Source organism: Corythoichthys intestinalis, chromosome 13 (assembly GCF_030265065.1).
Source record: "Corythoichthys intestinalis isolate RoL2023-P3 chromosome 13, ASM3026506v1, whole genome shotgun sequence".
Lineage (NCBI taxonomy): Eukaryota > Metazoa > Chordata > Actinopteri > Syngnathiformes > Syngnathidae > Corythoichthys > Corythoichthys intestinalis.
The window spans coordinates 15,796,379-15,817,770 of record NC_080407.1 but is presented as its reverse complement, the minus strand read 5'-3'; the positions used below and the strand labels follow the sequence as shown (position 1 = coordinate 15,817,770).

The 21,392-nt window shown below is 39.7% G+C and overlaps 1 protein-coding gene across 9 annotated transcripts in view; it reads left to right on the top strand.

Annotated features, from left to right (window-relative positions):
* Positions 1-21,392, top strand: part of foxp2 (forkhead box P2) — a 195,189-nt gene that overhangs the window by 113,480 nt on the left and 60,317 nt on the right. For all 9 annotated transcript variants that reach the window (XM_057854886.1, XM_057854889.1, XM_057854888.1 and 6 more), the window contains 2 exons: positions 15,332-15,469; positions 20,111-20,200. In XM_057854886.1, coding sequence (XP_057710869.1) covers positions 15,332-15,469; positions 20,111-20,200 — 228 coding nt within the window. The remainder of the gene's footprint in view (positions 1-15,331; positions 15,470-20,110; positions 20,201-21,392) is intronic.

Below are 21,392 nucleotides of genomic sequence, written 5' to 3'. Positions count from 1 at the left end.
AAAAAAACTGCATCTGTTATCTGTAGTCCTTAACATTCGCTGCCATCCCTCCCAGCTCAAACAGATTGGACGTCTATGACCGCCAGGGTAGGTAATGAGTTCATTTTCCGGCAGTTCACATAATGTCCTTTTCCTTTTGGGGCATTTACGGGTCACTTCCTGTTGATTTTGGGTGACTTCAAAGGAAGTGACTCAAGAATGTCCTCAAATGAATAGGAATTGATGGAAAATCAACTTTTTTCAAGGTTTGAAAAATGCTTGAATTTTGCGTGTTTGTGAAGCATTTATAAAGATGCCTAATGGAATACAGTGGTATGTAAAAGTATCTGAACCTATCGGAATTTCTCTCATTTCTGCAGGAAATCACCATCAAATGTGATCTGATCTTTGTCAAAATCACACAGATGAAAAAAGTGTCTGCTTTAACTAAAACCACCCAAACATTTATAGGTTTTCATATTTTAATGAGGATAGCATGCAAACAATGACAGAAAGGGGAAAATTAAGTGAACCATCACATTTTTTGCGCCCCCCCCCCCCTCGTTTTGGCTGATTCCTGGGATGTCTGGCATGAATTGCTGTCTTTAGGTCATGCCATAGCATCTCAATGGGGTTCAAGTCTGGACTTTGACTTGACAACTCCAGAACGTGTGTTTTGTTCTTCTGAAACCATTCTGAAGTTGATTTACTTCTGTTTTGGATCATTGTCTTATTGCAAAATCCATCCTCTTTGTAGCTTCAACTGTCTGACAGACGGCCACGTTTTCATGCAAGACATCCTGTTAAACTTTTGAATTGATTCTTTTATTAATGAGTGCAAGTTTTCCAGGCCCTGAGGCAGCGAAACAGCCCCAAATCATGATGCTCCCTTCTCCGTGCTTCACAGTGGGGATGAGGTGTTGATGATGGGAAGCTGTTCCATTTGTCTTCCATACATGACGTTGTGCGTTACTCCCAAACAATTCAAATTAGGTTTCATCAGTCCACAAAATATTTTGCCAAAACTTCTGTGGAGTGTCCAAGTGTCTTTTTGCAAACATTAAACGAGCAACAAGGTTTTTTTTAGACAGCAGTGGCTTCCTCTGGGAGTCCTCCAAATAACACCATTCTTGGCCACAGTTTTACATATAGTTGATGTGTGCACATAGATATTGGACTGTGCCATTGATTTCTGTAAGTCTTTAGCACACACTCTAGGGTTCTTTTTTTCCTCTCTGAGTATTCTGCGCTGAACTCTTGGTGTCATCTTTGGTGGACGGCCACTCCTTGGGAGAGAAACAACAGTGCCAAACTCTCTCCATTTGTAGACAACTTCTCTGGCTGTCGATTGATGAACATCCAGACTTTTAGAGATGGTTTTGTATCCTTTCCCAGCTTTATACAAATCAACAATCCTTGATCGCAGGTCTTCAGACAGCTCTTTTGACCGAGCCATGATGCACATCAGACAATGCTTCTCATCATGACAATTCTTTCTAAGTGTGTGTTTAATCGTGGGCAGGGCAGCTTTAAACCACTCATCAGTGATTGGGCACACACCTGACTTGAATTGTTTGCTAAAAATTGGTTTCAATTGCTCTTTAAGTCTCCTTAGGCAGAGGGTTCACTTACTTATTCTCCATCTTCTGTCATTGTTTGCATGCTATCCTCATTAAAATATGAAAACCTATAAATGTTTGGGTGGTTTTATTAAAACAGTTTTTTCATCTGTGTGATTTTAACAAAGATCAGATCACATTTGATGTTGATTTTATGCAGAAATGTGAGAAACTCAAAGGTTCAGATACTTTTTCATACCACTGTAAATGACTTGTTAACTGTCATGATAGTTACTTTAAAGTGTTATCGTTTGGTGTTTTCTATTTATTTTGCATTTTGATAAGAGCTGCTTCAACAGAGCAAACTTTTTCCCGTTGTACCGAACAGTGACCAGTGCGTACCGTTGCACCCCAAGGAACGGCGAAACTCATCTATGGGGTGGGTTCCGTGCCGCGTGAGGATGCATTATGTCAAGGTCGATGAAACTGTCGCATCGGTAATCCTCCCCGCCTCTGGTTGTCGGCGTTTCTATATTTGTGTTTCAAATGTCAGTGTATAAACGGCGTTCGCAACGGGCCGAGAAAACGAAGAAGAGCGGGCTGTTGAAAGTAGCATGGCGGCTATGGGGATTTACAAGGAGAAATAGGTGTTTATTGAGCGCTCCCGTGGGCTTACGGAGTAATAATAGACCTGTCACATTACGCAAATGTGCAGAAGCAAAGGTTTGTGTGTTTGCGACTTGTTTCTTTGTGTGCGAATGCCAGCGACGCCTGCCTGCGCAACATCAACTCGGATAGAATTAGTCAAGCGAGAGCGACTTCAGCCGCTAATACGGGTAATTAAAACGGCGAGGCGAGGCACTTAGATGCTTGTGTACTAAATAATTTACATGCCACGATCTATGGATCATTTCTCGCTTTTAAATACCAAAGATTGGCCAGCGAGAAGGAGGCAAGACGGCAGAGGATTTATCAGTAAAGCGAGATGTCACGGTATTCGTAATCCTTTTCCGTTTTCTGTGTTGTTAATCATACACGGGGATCAGTGTGCGTGGTTGAAGCTAATAAAATATTGTGCTGTCGAACACGTCGTCGATTTATAATCCTTGTGTATAAGGGAGTATAAATAAGTTGAAGTAAAAGCATTCTGTTTCGAGTTCCATACAGTGGGGCAAATAAGTATTTAGTCAACCACTAATTGTGCAAGTTCTCCCACTTCAAAGTATTAGAGAGGCCTGTAATTGTCAACGTGGGTAAACCTCAACCATGAGAGACAGAATCTGGGGGGGGAAAAAAACAGAAAATCACATTGTTTGATTTTTAAAGAATTAATTTGCAAATCAAGGTGGGAAAAAATTATTTGGTCAATACCAAAACTTCATCTCAATACTTGATGTACCCTTTGTTGGCAATAACGGAGGCCAAACGTATTCTGTAACTCTTCACAAGCTTTTCACACCCTGTTCCTGGTATTTTGACCCATTCCTCCATGCAGATCTCCTCTAACGCAGTGATGTTTTCGGGCCGTTTTTGGGCAACACGGACTTTCAACTCCCTTCACAGATTTTCAATGGGGTTGAGATCTGGAGACTGGCTAGGACACTCCACGACCTTGAAATGCTTCTTACAAAGCCACTCCTTTGTTGCCCTGGCTGTGTGTTTGGGATCATTGTCATGCTGAAAGACCCAGCCACGTCTCATCTTCAATGCCCTTACTGATGGAAGGAGATTTTAACTCAAAATCTCTCGATAAATGGCCCCATTCATTCTTTCCTTTACACACATCAGTCGTCCTGGTCCCTTTGCAGAAAAACAGCCCCAAAGCATGATGTTTCCACCCCCATGCTTCACAGTGGGTATGGTGTTCTTCATTATTCTTTCTCCTCCAAACACGAGAACCTGTGTTTCTACCAAAAAGTTCTATTTTGGTTTCATCTGACTATAACACATTCTCCCAGTCCTCTTCTGGATCATCCAAATGCTCTCTAGCGAACCGCTGACGGTCCTGGACGTGTACTTTCTTCAGCAGGGGGACATGTCTTGCAGTGCAGGATTTGAGTCCCTGGCGGCGCATTGTGTTACTGATAGTAGCATTTGCTACTGTGGTCCCAGTTCTCTGTAGGTCATTCACTAGGTCCCTCTGTGTGGTTCTGGGATTTTTGCTCACCATTTTTGTTATCATTTTTGACCCCACGGGGTGAGATCTTGCATGGAGCTCCAGATCAAGGGAGATTATCAGTGGTCTTGTATGTCTTTCATTTTCTAAAAATTGCTCCCATAGTTGATTTCTTTACACCGAGTGTTTTACCTATTGCAGATTCAGTCTTCCCAGCCTGTTGCAGGTCTACAATTTTTTTCTCTGGTGTCCTTCGACAGCTCTTTGGTCTTGGCCATAGTGGAGTTTGGAGTGTGACTGACTGAGATTGTGGACCGGTGTCATTTATACCGATAATGAGTAAAAACAGATGCCATTAATACAGGTAACGAGTGGAGCCTCGTTAGACCTCGTTAGAAGAAGTTAAACCTCTTTGACAGCCAGAAATCTTGCTTGTTTGTAGGTGACCAAATACTTATATTCCACTCTGATTTGGAAATAAATTCTTTAAAAATCAAACAATGTGATTTTCTTTTTTTTTTTTCCACATTCCGTCTCTCATGGTTGAGGTTTACCCATGTTGACAATTACAGGCCTCTCTAATATTTCCAAGTAGGAGAACAAACACAATTGGTGGTTGGGACTAAATACTTATTTGCCCCACTGTATATTTAGGCGTTTATGTGGGAATATGTTTAAAAAAATAATCATAATAATAAAAAAATGAGCACACCAGCGTGATCATAGGACTTTCAAATGCAAGTTTTATTTTTAGGTGTCATTGGTATATTGGAGTGATTTGTGAGACTATGTGTTAGAACCATGTGTTGAGAGCATAGTAGAAAAACGTTAGCATTTTATAGTAGGGTTGTTCCGATCATGTTTTTTTGCTCCAGATCCAATCCCGATCGTTTTAGTTTGAGTATCTGGCGATCCTGATATTTCCCGATCCGATTGCTTTTTTTTTTGCTCCCAATTCAATTCCAATCATTCCAGATAATTTTTCCCGATCATCTACATTTTGGCAATGCATTAAGAAAAAAATGAATAAAACTCGGACGAATATATACATTCAACATACAGTACATAAGTACTGTATTTGTTTATTATGACAATCAATCCTCAAGATGGCATTTACATTATTAACATTCTTTCTGTGAGAGGGATCCACGGATAGAAAGACTTGTAATTCTTAAAGGATAAATGTGACTTTGTATATTGTGACTAAATATTGCCATCTAGTGTATTTGTTGAGCTTTCAGTATATGATACTGTAGCCATTTAACTTCTGCCCAAATGCATGATGGGAAGTGCAACCATGACTGTGCGTAGGGGCACCAATTGATATATCTTCTCTGCGTTGGGAAAGAACATAGGGTAAAGAACATAGGGTGTTAAAAAAATGATCAACTACTACCTTTCTTGCCCACATTGCCTCCCACGTAATTTTTAATTGCTGAGAGAGGTAATGTAAGGCTTTAGCCACATAAAAAATGGCTCCAAAGGATGTCAAAATTCTCTCTACTCATTTGACGCTGCCTTTTAGCGCTATCTATAGGTAAAATGGCGTTTTTATAGAGTGAACGCGACAATGCGTGAGTGCGCCGTGCAGCGCATGCGTTAATTATTTAACGTGATTAATACAAAAAAATTAATTACCGCCGTTAACGCAATAAATTTGATAGCCCTACTTTAAGCCAAAACTACTCTGGATGAGTGTAAGACATTTTGTCTGTAACGTTAGAGACAATTAGAAAATGATTTAAATAAAAAAAAATATATATTTAAAAAAGGCATGTCCGATATTTTTTTGCCGATTCCGATACTTTGAAAATGACGTGATCGGACATCTTTTTTTTTTTTTATAGCATTTAAGCTAGCTGACTTTTGCAATGTAAGTTAGCCAATTGTTCATGCATTGTACTTAAAGCCTCATTTATTTATTCTTTTTATATGGTTTGAGGCTCAAGTCAGGTATTTTAGTTTTTTATGTTCCTTAGCCGATTACTCGATGAGCCTCGAACTAACTATTTAATCGGAAATCGCCACGAAAAAAGTTACAGCCGAGACGCAGAAAAAAATGAAATAAAAAGTGCAGATGATAGCAGGTTAGCTAACATCAGCGTCTCGTGGCGAAAAAAAGCTGTTATCTCCCATTTACATGTATGAATAGCCCCTGGTTGCGTCTCGAAATAGTGATCGCAGCTAAGGGCCATGAAGAAAAGTGAGGAAAATATGATGTATTCATGAGGAAAACTTGTGTTGACTCTAAGAGCGGCGAAGGGGGGGGTAAGCGTCAGCACATTTTAAGTCAAACACAACTGCTTTTATAACTAGAAAACAAGATTTTCTTACCTACGGGACAAGCTCGGCAAATTGCGAGGACAGAGCGGGTTCGTCATTGTGATGCAAAAGGAGTTGAAATGCAACCCCGAGGCGTTGTATCGCCGAGTTTGGAGAGAGGGAGGAATAAGGGGGGCTAAAAGCAAGTATCTCAGACCTTTGATGTAGCGGCAACAAATTTACCTTGTGACAGAAGATACATGGCCGCAATAAACGAGTTATACCAGCACTTACACATGCAATCAGATGATTCTGGCCAGGGTGTTAATTGGATCCTAACCGCCAGATCTGATACGCCCGGGCCCCGCCGGTGCGTGGAGGGGGTTGTCGGAAGCCTTTCCGAGTGATGAACTGTAATTCGGCGAGCTGCTTGAAGCACTTGTAATTTACTGTGTGTCACTGATGAAGAGGATGATCCAGTAGAAGGCCGTATTACCTGCAACATCAGAGGAAAGCGTGGCTGTCAACTCCCCGCCCTCCGCACTCTATTCCCGCATCTTCAGCATTTCGCCCAAACCCCCGCAAGGCGCCATCCGTCGGGAGCGAAAGCGTGCCACTTTAGCGATAAGGCCGCCGCTATTTGTACTGATAGCGTCACAAACAAGCGGGGTCGCGTTCAAAAGGCTTAATCAATGTCTATCTGCGTGTCGAGATGAATCCGCGATCTCCTCGGGCCCTTTTTATTAGAAGCTTTTACACGATGCTTCTTTATGGAGCAGCCGAGCGCTTATGGAAATTGATTAAGGAAAACATTCGGTAATCTACTTAGCCGGAGTCCTGACAATCTACAGTATCGATCTTCCGATATGCCGCCAAGTTCGCGGGTAGGGCTCGATCCAAGGCATGGCCTCGCGCCGGCCGTCAATAATCGCGTTGCCACATTTGGCAGTAATTGGATAGTAAATGAGCAAGGGAGCCGATAGGTCGCTTCAGTTTTCAAATCGGGAATGTGGGTGCGAGTCCTTTTCATTGTTTTTCTTTTTTTCCGTGTGTACAAGCTCTTGGTTTAATTAGCGGTGGCTCTCCCCGCCAAGGATCCTCAGTAATTACCAGCTCCGAGCCGTCCGTTTCTCAGCGTGTCGCGACTCAGCCTGTCCGGCACTGCAGGACCGAGCTCTCACCCTTGATAAGCATCCCACACCTCCCTGTTTACGGCTGACATCTAATCACCGCTGCCTCCCACACAGAGCGAATTGTTCACTAATTGTTGAACTCAGGTATGACGATATCACTGTCAAAAGACCACATGAACCACCATGAAGCATTGAACCAATTGGCTGCAAAGCTTCAGTGCTTTATGTCACCACATGAAAAATGTTTTGTTTTTTATGACACCATCACTTGTACTGAAGGCATAATGCAGCTTTTGGAATATGTAAAAAGTTGTCCGCCCGATTGCCTGCCTGAGCGGTCCACTGTCCAACAAAGCCAAGGCAGCCCTCCCCCACAAACACTCAAGATGCTAATTGCAGCAATCCAACCCTGTGGTTTTGCGAGTGTGAATGGGAATGACTAATGAGGACGATAGTGCTCACAGAAGAAATACTGATTAGGGTCAGATGATCGTTCTCTGATTACAAAAATGATTTGTATCAACTGATCCACCCTTGGTAGTTATAGGGAAGCTTAATTTGGTCAACACTGCTCCATTGAGAGAGACAGTCAACCTCTGCTGCCACCTGCTGTAAACACTGTTGTCGTCCAACATACTTCCTAGCATGCATTGCAGCGCTACAGATGTAAATAACAATCAAAATTCATGTTCTGTGCAAATTATTTCTTCAGTTACTGTTCCAGTTGTTTCATTAATTGCTAGTTATGGTATTTGGTAACACTTTATTTGACATTGGTGCCCTAAAACTGTCATTAGACCATCATAATTATGACATGACATCGCCATGATCATTATTGAATGCTTATGACAGATGTCATTTTGGGTCATCCACTTTTGAATGGATGTAAAAGATCAGAGCCCGACATAAATGGAGTTAGTGACATACTTTGCCGAATGAAACTTAATGACATCTGTCATAAGCATTCATTAATGCCCATGATAGTCTCTTCTTCTTGTTATTCTTTTCCTTTCGGCTTGTGATGTCCTAATTATGACGGTCTGTTATGATGGAACGGAGGTGAAACTCCTGAACTTTTTCCCCCATTGAAGAAAACAAAATCGTTGGTATGGCAATACTTCGACTACAGAAAAGTTACGGACGGTTACGGCTTAGAAGAGGAGGGCCAACCACATCTAAAACATGTTTGCGGATGGTGACTGCGGAGGAGGCAGTAGCTCCAATATGATTTCGCATTTATACAAAATTAGAGGTGACTAAAGACTGTCATGAAAGTTTCCCACCAGATACGAGAGTTAACTCCAGTGTTTTTAGTGTGTCTAGCAGTGGTAAAACGTGTTATTTTTGAGAAAGCGTGTGTGCATAATGCAAACATGATACGAGTCATACACACGTGCTTTTTATGGAAAATAATTCTTTGTTTTTTTGTTCTGGTGGTAATAATGTTGAGCTGTGATTGTGGATTTAGGCTCACCTAAAGGACTCCATTTATTTAAATCTAGAATATTTCAATTATTTGTTTGTTATTTTCTTTAAATTTATTTTAACTTTTTCTCATGTTCCAATTTGCTAATATGTTTTCAAAAATAAAAAATTCTGTTCACTCAAAAAAAAGAAATGTTTAACCTAGATATCGCAAACACATTTTATAGCTGTAATTGCAACGGAACTTATGGGACACGGTCTACGTTTTTTTGTTGTTTTTTTTAAGCCTCTTTAACGATTTGGCTGCCATTGACGGTGATAGACGTCAATTTCATATAAGTGTGAGGGAATGGGAAGATCTGTTATGTTAAGTATTCTCTCATTTAATATGATTATTTTTATAAGTATTTTTTTCGTTATTGGGGAAAAAAAGGAAAAGAATAAACGTTCTCATTCATACAATTACTTAAGCAAAAAATTGTCCTTTTTATTTTTTTTTAAAAAATCTGTTTATTTTTGATTGTCAAAATGTAATTTTTTTTACGAGTAAATATCATTTGATTATTTTTATATATTTTTACTTTTTTCAAATTTTAAATTATTTTTTAAATTTAATAAATAACTAACAAATTTTTACTTTTAGTTAGTTAGCTAATTAATTTAAAAATATGTATTTTAAAGTTTTTAAAAAGTTTAAATTTCCCTTTTAAATCACAAAACCAAAACATACAGTTAATGTGACTTCTTCAAATACTTTTTTTTTTCTAGCCTTATAACTCATTAGCTGCCATTGACGGTGATAGACGTCCAATCCATTTTAAGTGGGAGGGTCTGATAGGATTGGTAATATTCAAAATTCTCTCATTTATTATTTTAATTTTTTAATGAAAAAAAATACAGTAAATGAGAATATGTATTCCCATATATATATATATATATATATTATATTTTTTCTTTTTAAATTAATTTTTACGTTAAAAAGGTAAATATAATCTTTTTATTTATTTTTAAAAAGTAATTATGATATTTTTCAACCTTTTTTTTATCTGAATTTTAAAAAATACTTAAAATAAAATTACATTCATGATTTTGAATTTTCAACTTATTTTTAAGTTAAAACAAGCATTACATTTTACTTTTTTCCCCAACCAGAAACAGTAAGTATGATCTATTATGATCTATTAATTTAAAAAAAAATAATTGAACATGTGAAAAAATGGGGAAAATAAGAAATATATTTAACTAATTTCTAATGAATTAAAATCAATTACCGTATTTTTCGGACTACAAGTCGCTCCTGAGTATAAGTCGATCCAGCCATAAAATGCCCAACGAAGAGAAAAAAAACATATACAAGTCGCACCGGAGTATAAGTTGAATTTTTAGGGGAAATTTACTTGATAAAATCCAACACATAGAACAGACATGTCATCTTGAAAGGCAATTTAATATAAAAATACAATAGAGAACAACATGCTAAATAAATGTACAGTGTACAGTGCATGAACAACGAAATGTGAATATACTGTCCTACGCTACGGCTCGGTCCTGGCTATACAGCGAACTCCCAAAAGACAATGCTGGACGTCCGTATAATTTGCTGAATCAATTTGGTCCTCGATAGAAAACAGGTTCGCATCAAGGTAAATAAATGATAATTAGGTACTATTAGTAATAAGTAACAGGTTAGCATGCGTTCGCTATCATTAGCACATCGTCCAAACAACCACACAACTGGCTCTAAGTGTCCGATCGCGGGTGGAAAACACACAACAACAACAGAAAAGATGATACACGCAGGCGTTGCCTCTGTAGAGATGATTTAAAAGCATAAACAATGAAAGTAGGTTCGCAGCCGTCTATTCTCTCTCGCTGTAACTCGCCCACTCACTCACTCAGAGCTACGTAGCTGTCCGTCTTCTTCTGGCGTGTGAGCACTCTTCTTCACGTAAACAAGTGCGAGTGCGCCCTCACGTGGGCGTGAAAGCGCCACAAACTAAATGCATCCATTTCAAGATAAAAAAGTCAATAATACAATTGAACATACACTGCCAAAGGCAGAACGCGAACGTGGCCATAGCTATAAAGAGTTATTCAGATAACTATAGCATAAGAACATGCTAACAACTTTACAAAACCATCAGTGTCACTGCAAAACACCAAAATAACATGTGAAATTATATCATAATGTGTTAATAATTCCACACATAAGTCGCACCCCCAGCCAAAATATGAAAAAAAACGCGACTTATAGTCCGAAAAATACGGTATAAATAAATTTTTAAATTCAAAAAGCAAAAAAAAAAAAAAAAAAAAAATGAATGAACCAATTCAAGGACTAAACGCAACATTTAATTCGTCCACCGTCAAACTAATTGTTTACGGCAGCTCTCAAAGTTAACTTAAATCCTGCGTTACCGTTTGTCCGAAATCGTAAATTCTGTCAATTCCTTTCGACTCCGATCGGATATCGTGTCCCTTCTTCTGCTGTTTGCACCGCTGCAATTATCAACGAGTAAATGCTCATTAATTTCACCCCTCGTGTGGCAAAATCATTTCTGGGCGAAGCAATTCAGCCCGCTGTTTCTTTCAATTCGCCGCTCCCGTCAATCAAGCCCCGGCGCGTCATCCCGGCGAACGGAAGGTGTTATATTCCCGCAATTATCATGTCATATACTCGAAAATGTAAATGAACGTGTGTGTAAAATTAAATTTATGGGTTGTCAGTGAAGAATGCGAACCAGGAGAGCAATTACTTAGCCGCTTTTATCTGCTAGCCTCTGATACGTCAAGCAGAAAAGCGGGAATTAGCATTTTTTTCGCCCTTGTTTTCATCCCTTTTTTTAATATTTGAGCAACTTTCAGGTGCCCTCAACTAGTTTTTCGTTCAGGATTGTCATTCTGCTTCACTCGTTCCTTGTTAAAATGCATTTTTTTCTCCCCCAAATTCCCTGCATTATTCATCTTATAGGTATTTGACCATGAATGCCTTTATTTCCCCCACTTTAGACAACAGCGAAGCACTTTGAAGTACAGCACGGAATTTAAATGCAATTACACTTTATATATGCATGCGCATACATTTATGTTAAATCCCAAGCTTTGTCTGCAAAACATCTTTGAGCCGGCGTCCAATTAATAGTCTTAATGAGTGCATCTTTAATGTTTTTTCTCTGCTGTTGTGACTGCGGGCTGATTACTTACCTTGCAAATGTACCTTTAAGGGTTAATACCGTTAAAGGCGCAAGCGGGGAATTAGCATAATTACACACGGGATGTTTAACGTTCCAACTTTTTGCCGTTTTTTTGTCCAGATAGAGAGGAAAGATGTCGGAGTCTCTTCTGTCTTCGACCCTAATGAACAATGGAGGCTGGATTTGTTTGAATATGAATATGAATGTGCAGCAGGGGCCGGCTTGCGAGTTGACCTTCAGCTGTGATTTTCAGTTCATCAGGATTAGTCAAGGCGGGCGATCAGGAGCCACTAATGCATAATGACTTCTAAAATGAAAAATGTGTAGTGACCATGCAAATGTCTCAGCTAATCAAAGAGGGGGGAGAACCTGGTGAGAGGAGCTAAACAAGGACGTGTCAAGGCCTGACAGCTAGCAAGGAAGGTGGCGGGGAAGGAGGGAGGAGAGACACGCGTGGAAAGTAATCAAGGCGCCTTGATTAGCCGGCGATGAGGACGGGGATGTCTTATTGGCCCCTTGACTACTGTCACGGTCGCCCGGACGACAAACACCGCTACAATTAGTGTCTGACTTTGTGTTGATATTTTAATTGGTTGCGCGGCGGAAGTCCTTTGTTGACAAAGTACATTTGCGAGAAAGTGTTTGGAGGCTAAAGCTATTAGCTCAATAGTCAGGACGTTCAGCTGCTACAGCATATTTTTTGTGAGAAAACTAGGTATACAGCTTGATCTAGTGAAAAAAAATCCCCTCGACAACAGCATACTTTAATGCTGGAACAGTTTGAATTTGAGCCAAATGTGAACATTCACTAGCAACAGGCCATCTCGCGACTGCAAAACAAATACGACAAGATCTGTTTTTCGTGAAAGACCAATTGCCGCACATTTCCGATCACCACAGATGCAGGTAATGTTTCGTAAATTTGATTTATAAATATATGGTGGAAAACACAGACAAGACTGAAAAAGCAGTTTATTATTCTATTTTTAATTTGTCCGTTTTACCCTGGAAACCCCCGTTTACGGAGGTCGCGCACCCGCTTTTGTTTCAACCCAGCCATAAAATGAATGTAATTAATTATATTTATTATTCAAAATGTCTGTCACTGGAATATTTTTAACTTTTAAACAAATTACGTCGCAATGAAAAAAATGGCGTCTATAAAAAAGTCACGGATATCTACCTCATAACTATTGCTTAATTATATTTTTTTTGTTACTGTCGCATTTTCTCCGATATTTTAGATGATAAATGATGGATCCAAACAAAGAAAAATTGAAAAAAACTTTTAAAAGGGTAAATATATGAAAAAGAAAATGTCGACCACTCCTTGATGTGTGCGATTTCTGCATCCCAACCTTTGTTATATTACCATGTTTCACCCATAAAATCGCCAAAAAATCCAGCTGTGGCCATTCAAAATTGAGATTTTAAGCTTTCCAATGATGTATCACTCATGCATTTAGAACAATTCGGAGTTTGGCCAAATTGGGGGTCTCAGAGCGGAACTTCAAGTCACCTGAGTGTTTTCCGCCATATGTATTTTTATAGTCTAGGAAACCTGTGTTGTGTTGAAGTCAATCCTAGTCTTGCGTGGTATTTTAATTGGTTGCGCGGCGGAAGTCTTTTGTTGAAAAGGTATTTTGCAAGAATTACATTCCTAACGTTTGGAGGCTAACGCTTTTAGCTCATTTGTCAGGACGCCCGACTGCCACAGCTACATATACATCTGCTGAACTGCCACAATAACAGCACGTTTGAATGCTGGAACAGTTTGAATGTGAGCCAAATATGAGCATTCCCTAACAACAGGCCATCTCGTGTCAGCAAAACAAATACAAACGGCAAGATCAGAAAGAAAAGCCCGCAAACAGTATGCTGAAGACATGTCAACAAAGCACATGGATTACTGGAACCATGTCCTATGGTTTGATGAGACGGGCGGCCTTTCTTGTGCACTGTCTTTAGAAGAGGCTTCCTCCTGGGGTGACAGCAATGCACACTAATTTGATGGAGAGTGCGGCGTATGGTCTGAGCACTAACAGGTAGACCCCCCACCTCTTCAATCTCTGCAGCAATGCTGACAGCACTCCTGTAAGGAGTCACATGACATTTTGGAGAGAAAATGACAAGCAGTACTCAATTTGGACATTTAGGAATGTACGTAGTTTCTAAGGGGTGTACTCATTTTTGTTGCCAGGGGTTTAGATATTAATGACAATATTATGAGATATTTTGAGGGGAAAATAATTAACTCTATTATATAAGCTGCACGCAGACTACTTTTCATTGTGTCAAAGTGTCATTTTGTCAGTGTTGTCCCATGAAAAGATATACTTAAATATCTGCAAAAATGCCAGGGGTGTACTCAATTTTGTGATACACTGTACATCTGCTGTACAATTTTGCCAATTCGTTTTTTTTCACACAATAATAGCACCTTTAAATGGTGGAACAGTTGGAATTTGAGCCAAATGTGAGCATTCACTAACAACAAGCCATCTCGCGACTGTAAAACGTTTGTTTTGAGTGAAAGACCAATCGGAATACATTTCCGACAACAACAGATGCTGTTGTTGTTGTTTTTTGTTTTTCGTAAATTTGATTTACATATATATATTATTACAGTTTAGGAAACCTGCCTCAAGTGGACTTTATTTTTGTTGAACTCAATCCACGTCATGTATATTTTAATTGGTTGCGCAGCGGAAGTCTTTTGTTGAAAAGGTACATTTGCAAGAATTACATTGCTCGTGTTTGGAGCCTATCGCTATTAGCTCATTAGTCAGGACGCTCGACTGCCACCGCTACACATACATCTGCTGAACCCCCGCAATAACAGCACCTTTGAAAGCTAGAACAGTTGTGAAAGTGAAAGACCAATCGCCATACATTTCCGACAACCACAGATGCGCATATTTTTTCATATATTTGATTCATACATACTTTTTTTTACAGTGTATGAAACCTGTGTTGTGTAGAAGTCAATCCACTTCTTGCATGATATTTTAATTGGTTGCGCAGCGGAAGTCTTTTGTTGAAAAGGTACATTTGCAAGAATTACATTGCTAACGTTTGGAGGCTATCGCTATTAGCTCATTAGGCAGGACGCTCGACGGCCACAGCTACACATATACATCTGCTGAACTATGATTTTTGCCAATGTAGATGTTTTTCCCACAATAACAGCACCTTTTAATGCTGGAACAGTTTGAATGTGAGCCAAATGTGAGCATTCACTAACAACAGGCCATATGTTTGTCGTGAACGACCAATCGCCGTACAATTCAGACAACCACGGATGGATTTTTTTTTGTAAATTTGATTCATACATATACACTTTTACAGTGTAGGAAACCTGCTTCAAGTGGAGTTCATTTGTGCTGAAGTCGGTCCACGTCATGCCACAGTACACTTTTAATCCAGGCTGTTTCACATTAGTTTCACTGATAGGAAAAGCTAAAGTAGGGGAGTTCAAGGGACCTGCTAATTAAGGTCCATGTCTATTTTAAATCCCTTTCTTTTCCCAACGGGAATGAGGAGGAAGGAAAAATAAGAGGAACACACACCTGTCCTTCAACATCATCATCATGACAAGTCTGTAAACATTTTGGCGAAAGCTCACATCCTGAATGTTCTCTTCATTCCTCTCCTATGCATCAGGTTCCAGTCTCAGTGGCCATGATGAGTCCCCAGGTGATCACGCCACAACAGATGCAGCAGATCCTTCAGCAGCAGGTGCTCTCCCCCCAGCAGCTTCAGGCCCTCCTCCAGCAACAGCAGGCGGTCATGCTGCAGCAGGTAAACGCACTGATATACAAAGATTTCTATTCATTAGAAACCTTACGTATCACATTCTCTGGACTATAAGTCACGTTTTAGTTTTTGGCTGATGCGAAAAAAATACATTCATTTGAGATTTCATAACTATAGCAAAGGCGCTAACCGCTCTGTATGTCCTTGACACGCTTTTACCGAGCGGAATCTGAAATTCCCTCTAATTAAGCATTTCCCACGTGCCGTGGGTTCAATTCCCCCATCGGGGACGGCGGGCCACCGCGCAGAGCCGAGCGATACCGTAGGTGACGGATGATGTAACATTTAGGAACGCGGCGGTGTCAGAGTTGAAGTACGTTTCTCATTTGCGAATTTGATTAAGGCAAGGACAGTTGTTTAATTAAGATTGTCACTTGTCACAATTGTCCTTCTTGATTACGAGACATAACTTTGCGCAGTAGGCTTGGCATGGCAACATAAAGGCACTTAAATGTTCAATTATTAATCAGGAGGATTAGATTTGGATAATTCACGAGATACGCAAGTGGCCTTGGCACAATGTTGTTCATCTTGTTGTATCAAATATAAGCAACAGAGAAAGTCAACAAAAAAACAAGTCACACAGGAGTGTCAGTCGCATTTTAGGGGAAATCTGTTTGATCGTGCTTCAACGATTAATCGATTAACTTGAGTAATCCGATTAGAAAAAAAGCATTGAATTAAATTTTGCCGCTTCAAGGATTCGTTTAGTGACGTCGTCATGGTTTGTTTTGAAAGTGTTGCATTTAGTTTTATTAATTTGGGTGGATACACTGCTCTCTAGTGGCAACAGTTAATATGCCATGTGACGTGGTTAATACCAGCTGCTCCCTGTTAAGACCAACATAAGGTATGTTTTTGATTGAGAATAAATACAGTAAGTGTTATGCTGGCATAAACACTTGTTTGTTCGTTTTACACCTCCTAAGGTTTATTCTTCTACACATTAGTTTAGTTAGTTAGTTAGTTTAGTTAGTTTGATTACTCGATTATTCGAACTAATTAATCGATACGTTAATCCAGGGGTCCCCAACCTATTCCACTAAGGCACACTGTGGGTGCAGGATTTCATTCTTACCAAACAAGATGACAACACTTTTTCCCCAATCTGGTGTTTTACAAGTGCAATCAGTTGATTGCAGTCAGGTGTGGCTTGTTTTAGCAGAAGCCTCATTGGTTCAACTGTCTCTGCTGGATCGGCTGGAACAAAAACCAGGACCCACAGTGTGCCTTGAGGACTGGGTTGAAAACCCCTGCGTTAATCAATGACCTAAATAATTGATAGCTGCAGCCCTACTGCTTGATAAAATTCAAACAAAAACAGACATGTCAGCCTGAAAGGCAATTTAAGATAAGAATACAAAAGAGAACTTCAGGCTGAATAAGTGTATGATATGCTAACGTTGAAAGATGTGGAAACAACGCACTGAGAACATTCCCGGTATGTTAACGTAACATAACTATTTAAAGTTATTCAGATAACTATAGAATAAAGAACATGCTAACAAGTTTACCAAACCATCAGTGTGACTACAAATCACAAAATCCAATGAAATTATATGATAAGGTGTTAATAATGCTAATGCTAGCACGTTAACAGGATTTTTCATTCAGTGTTAGCAAGACGGTTACTCAAACAAGGTATGTCCCGTATAAGTTTGGAATTCTTTTCGATTCAATTTATCGCTAGCATCTGGCTAACTGATCAAAAGGCGAAGATACGATATGTGATTGTTTAAATTCACAAACAATTACCTCAAGGTTTCACTACCATTAAAGTATTATAGCTCTCTTTTAAGTCATCATGCGAACACTAGCATATTATAAGGATATTTAATTCAGTGTTCACATGACGGTTACTTTAAAAAATAAATAAATAAAATAAAAAAAAAGGAATTAGTATTCCGTGCGGCTTATTTTTTAATTTATTTGGGTTAATATGTAACTTTATTTGACAGCGCTGTAATAAGACTGTCATAAGACCGTCCGTCATCATTATGACAAGGCACTATCCTGGGCATTACCGAATGCTTATGACAGATTTCACTCAGTGTAATCTGGCAAATTATGTCACTAACACCATTTATGTCCAGCTCGGATCTTTTACATCCATTCAAAAGAGAAATAATTTGCCGGAGAACACTAAATGACATTTGTTATAAGCATTCATTAATGATCATGACCATGATGTCCATGTCATGTCATAATTATGATTGTCTAATGACAGTCTTATGACACCACTGTCAAATAAAGTGTTACCAAATACTATAACGAGCAATTAATGAAACAACTGGAACAGTAACTGAAGAAATAATTTGCACAGAACATGAATTTTGTTTGTTATCTACATCTGTTGCGCTGCAATGCATGCTAGGAGGCACAATGGACAACAATTGTTGACAGCAGGTGGCAGCAGAGGTTGACGGCCAAATGAAGCTTCGTGAACCAACTGTCTGTCATGGTGGTTCATTTGGTCTCATGACAGTCGTATGATGCTGCTGTCAAATAAAGTGTTACCGGTTAATATTTGAGGACATGCGGCTTATAGTCCAGTGCGGCTTACCTATAAACCAATGCCGTTTTCGTGTCAAATTTGGTGGGTGGTGGCTTATAGTCAGATGTGCCCTATGGTGTGAAAATTAGGGTAACTGATTAATAGGGGAAGATATGTTTTTGCTTAGATTCAAACGTTCTTAATGTTAAAGTAGTAATATCCTCTTTTAAGTGCTAATGCTATCACGTCAACAGGATTTTTCATTCAGTGTTACCTTGACGGTGATGAAAACAATGTCATGTAACAACATACAAGTGCCTTTTTTTTTTTTTTTTTTTTTTTTTGACTGTTACGAAAACAATGTCTTGTAACAACATACAAGTGCCTGTTTTTTTGTTGTTGTTGCACTTTAGCATGAGCATTTGGCTACCTGATTAAAATTGTGTTAGTAATGTGTTAAAATCTTCACGTATAAGTCGCACCCCCGGCCAAAGTATGAAAAAAAAACTGTGACCAATCTCAGAAAAATGCAGTTTTTACAGTGGGGCAAATAGGTATTTAGGCGACCACTAATTGTGCAAGTTCTCCCACTTGAAAATATTAGAGAGGCCTGTAATTGTCAACATTGGTAAACCTCAACCATGAGAGACAGAATGGAAAAAAGAATGGAGAAAAAAAAAAGAAAATCATATTGTTTGATTTTTAAAGAGCATATTTGCAAATCATGATGAAAAATAAGTATTTGGTCAATACCAAAAGTTCATCTGGATATTATCTGCCCATTGTTGGCAATAACGGAGGCCAAACGTTTTCTGTAACTCTTCACAAGCTTTTCACACACTGTTGCTGGTATTTTGGCCCAATCCTCCATGCAGATCTCCTCTAGAGCAGTGATGTTTTGGGGCTGTCGTTGGGCGACACGGACTTTCAACTCCCGCCACAGATTTTCTATGGGGTTGAGATCTGGAGACTGGGTAGGCCACTCCAGTACCCTAAAATGCTTTTTACGAAGCCACTCCTATGTTGCCCTGGCTGTTTGTTTGGGATCATTGTCATGTTGAAAGACCCAGCCACGTCTCATCTTCAATGCCCTTGCTGATGGAAGGAGACTTTCACTCAAAATCTCTCGATACATGGCCCCATTCATTCTTTCCTTTACACCGATCAGTCGTCCTTGTCCCTTTGCAGAAAAACAGCCCCAAAGCATGGTGTTTCCACCCCCATGCTTCACAGTGGGTATGGTGTTCTTCGGATGCAATTCAGTATTCTTTCTCCTCCAAACACGAGAACTTGTGTTTCTACCAAAAAGTTCTATTTTGGTTTCATCTCACCATAATACATTCTCCCAGTCCTCTTCTGGATCATCCAAATGCTCTCTAGCGAACCGCAGACGGGCCTGGACGTGTACTGGCTTCAGCAGGGAGACACGTCTGGCAGTGCAGAATTTGAGTCGCTGGCGGCGCATTGTGTTACTGATAGTAACCTTTGTTACTGTGGTCCCAGCTCTCTGTAGGTCATTCACTAGGACCCCCCGTGTGGTTCTGGGATTTTTGCTCAGCGTTCTTGTTATCATTTTGACGCCACGGGGTAAGATCTTGCATGGAGCCCCAGATCGAGGGAGATTATCAGTGGTCTTTTATGTCTTCCATTTTTTAAATAATTGCTCCCAGAGTTGATTTCTTTGCACCAAATGTTTTACCTATTGCAGATTCAGTCTTCCCAGCCTGGTGCAGGTATCGTTAGAAGAAGTTAGACCTCTTTACATGGCATCTCTAATCTTTTCAAGTAGGAGAACTTGCACAGTTGGTGGTTGACTAAATACTTATTTGCCCCACTGTATATACCTCGTAACTACAAGGAGAAATAGAATACTGCGAGTACATCGCTAGTACACTTTACAAAACTCTGTTTATTTAAACCCATATGTGGAACGCTGTGAATGACAGCGCGAATGTAAATTCCAAAAACTGGCAAACACATTACTGATAATGTGTAGCGGTTTTTGCATAATCAATGCATGACTTGAAGCTTGTATATTTGGTGGAAAATCTCGGGAAGGCTACTTAACATCTCTTGTTAAATAAAAGCAAATGTTTCTTTGCATTAACGTGTTTACGTTTGTTTCCGTGCAGCAACACCTGCAGGAGTTTTATAAGAAACAGCAGGAGCAGCTTCACCTTCAGCTTCTCCAGCAGCAACACCCCGGCAAGCAGGCAAAAGAGGTACACAGCTCTTCTATTAGACGTCCTCCACCATTCATCAATTCCGGCTACTTAATGCAGAGGATGCCGCGACTCGCTCAGTTAATGAAGTGTTTCTTGCAACAACAACAATTTATAGAAAAGAGACCAAAAGGCGACTGGGTGCGACTCATTAGTGAATTTTTTTCGACGCACACATGAACTTGCAAAATTGTGTTTGGCACTCGTAAATGACATTGACAGGCAGCGTCTCATCAAGTGACTATCATAGGAGAAGGAGCAGAAGTGTGAAAAATAGACATAGCGGCACTTTTTCAGAGCAAGCAGCCCATTACGTCGCCCTCGGCGGGAAGCGCCGCGCGACCTCCCCGGCGGCTTTGTTTCTGTTTGGATTTGTAAATTGTTTTATTTTGCCTGCCGTGGAATATGGAATAGAGATTGCTCCCTTATTTCTCCAGAGGAGGTGCGACGGGATGGCGGCAGGGTTGTGTTCCAGTGAGCGCATCGCTAAGTTTCGATACAAACACATTGAAATACATGAGCGCGATATGCGTTGTGCACATAGGAGAAGTCACGGTACTCTTTTCTAGTACTTCTTGGACTGCGACAGTATATTCACAGTAGAGGTGTGACATTATATCGAAAAGATGATATATCATGATACAGTGCTGCCTCTACATACGAATTTAATTCGTTCCAGGGCCTGGTTTGTAAGTCGAAATGTGGTATGAAAAAGTATCTGAACCTTGGAATTTCTCACGTTTCTGCATAAAATCACCATCAAATGTGATCTGATCTTTGTCAAAATCACACAGATGAAAAAACAGTGTCTGCTTTGACTAAAATCACCCAAACATTTATAGGTTTTCTTATTTTAATGAGGATAGTATGCAAACAATGACAGAAGGGGGAAAATAAGTAAGTGAACCACATTTAATATTTTGTGACAATAACTTCAACCAGACACTTCTGTAGATGCAGGTCAGTCTGGCACATTGATCTTGGCCCATTCTTCTCTCCAAAACTGCTGGAATTCAGTCAAATTCCTGGGATTTCTGGCATAAATCGCTGTCTTTAGCATCTCAATGGGGCTCAAGTCTGGACTTTGACTTTGCCACTCCACAACGTTTATTTTGTTCTTCTGAAACCATTCTGAGGTTGATTTACTTCTGTGTTTTGGATCATTGTCTTGTTGCAGCATTCATTCTCTTTT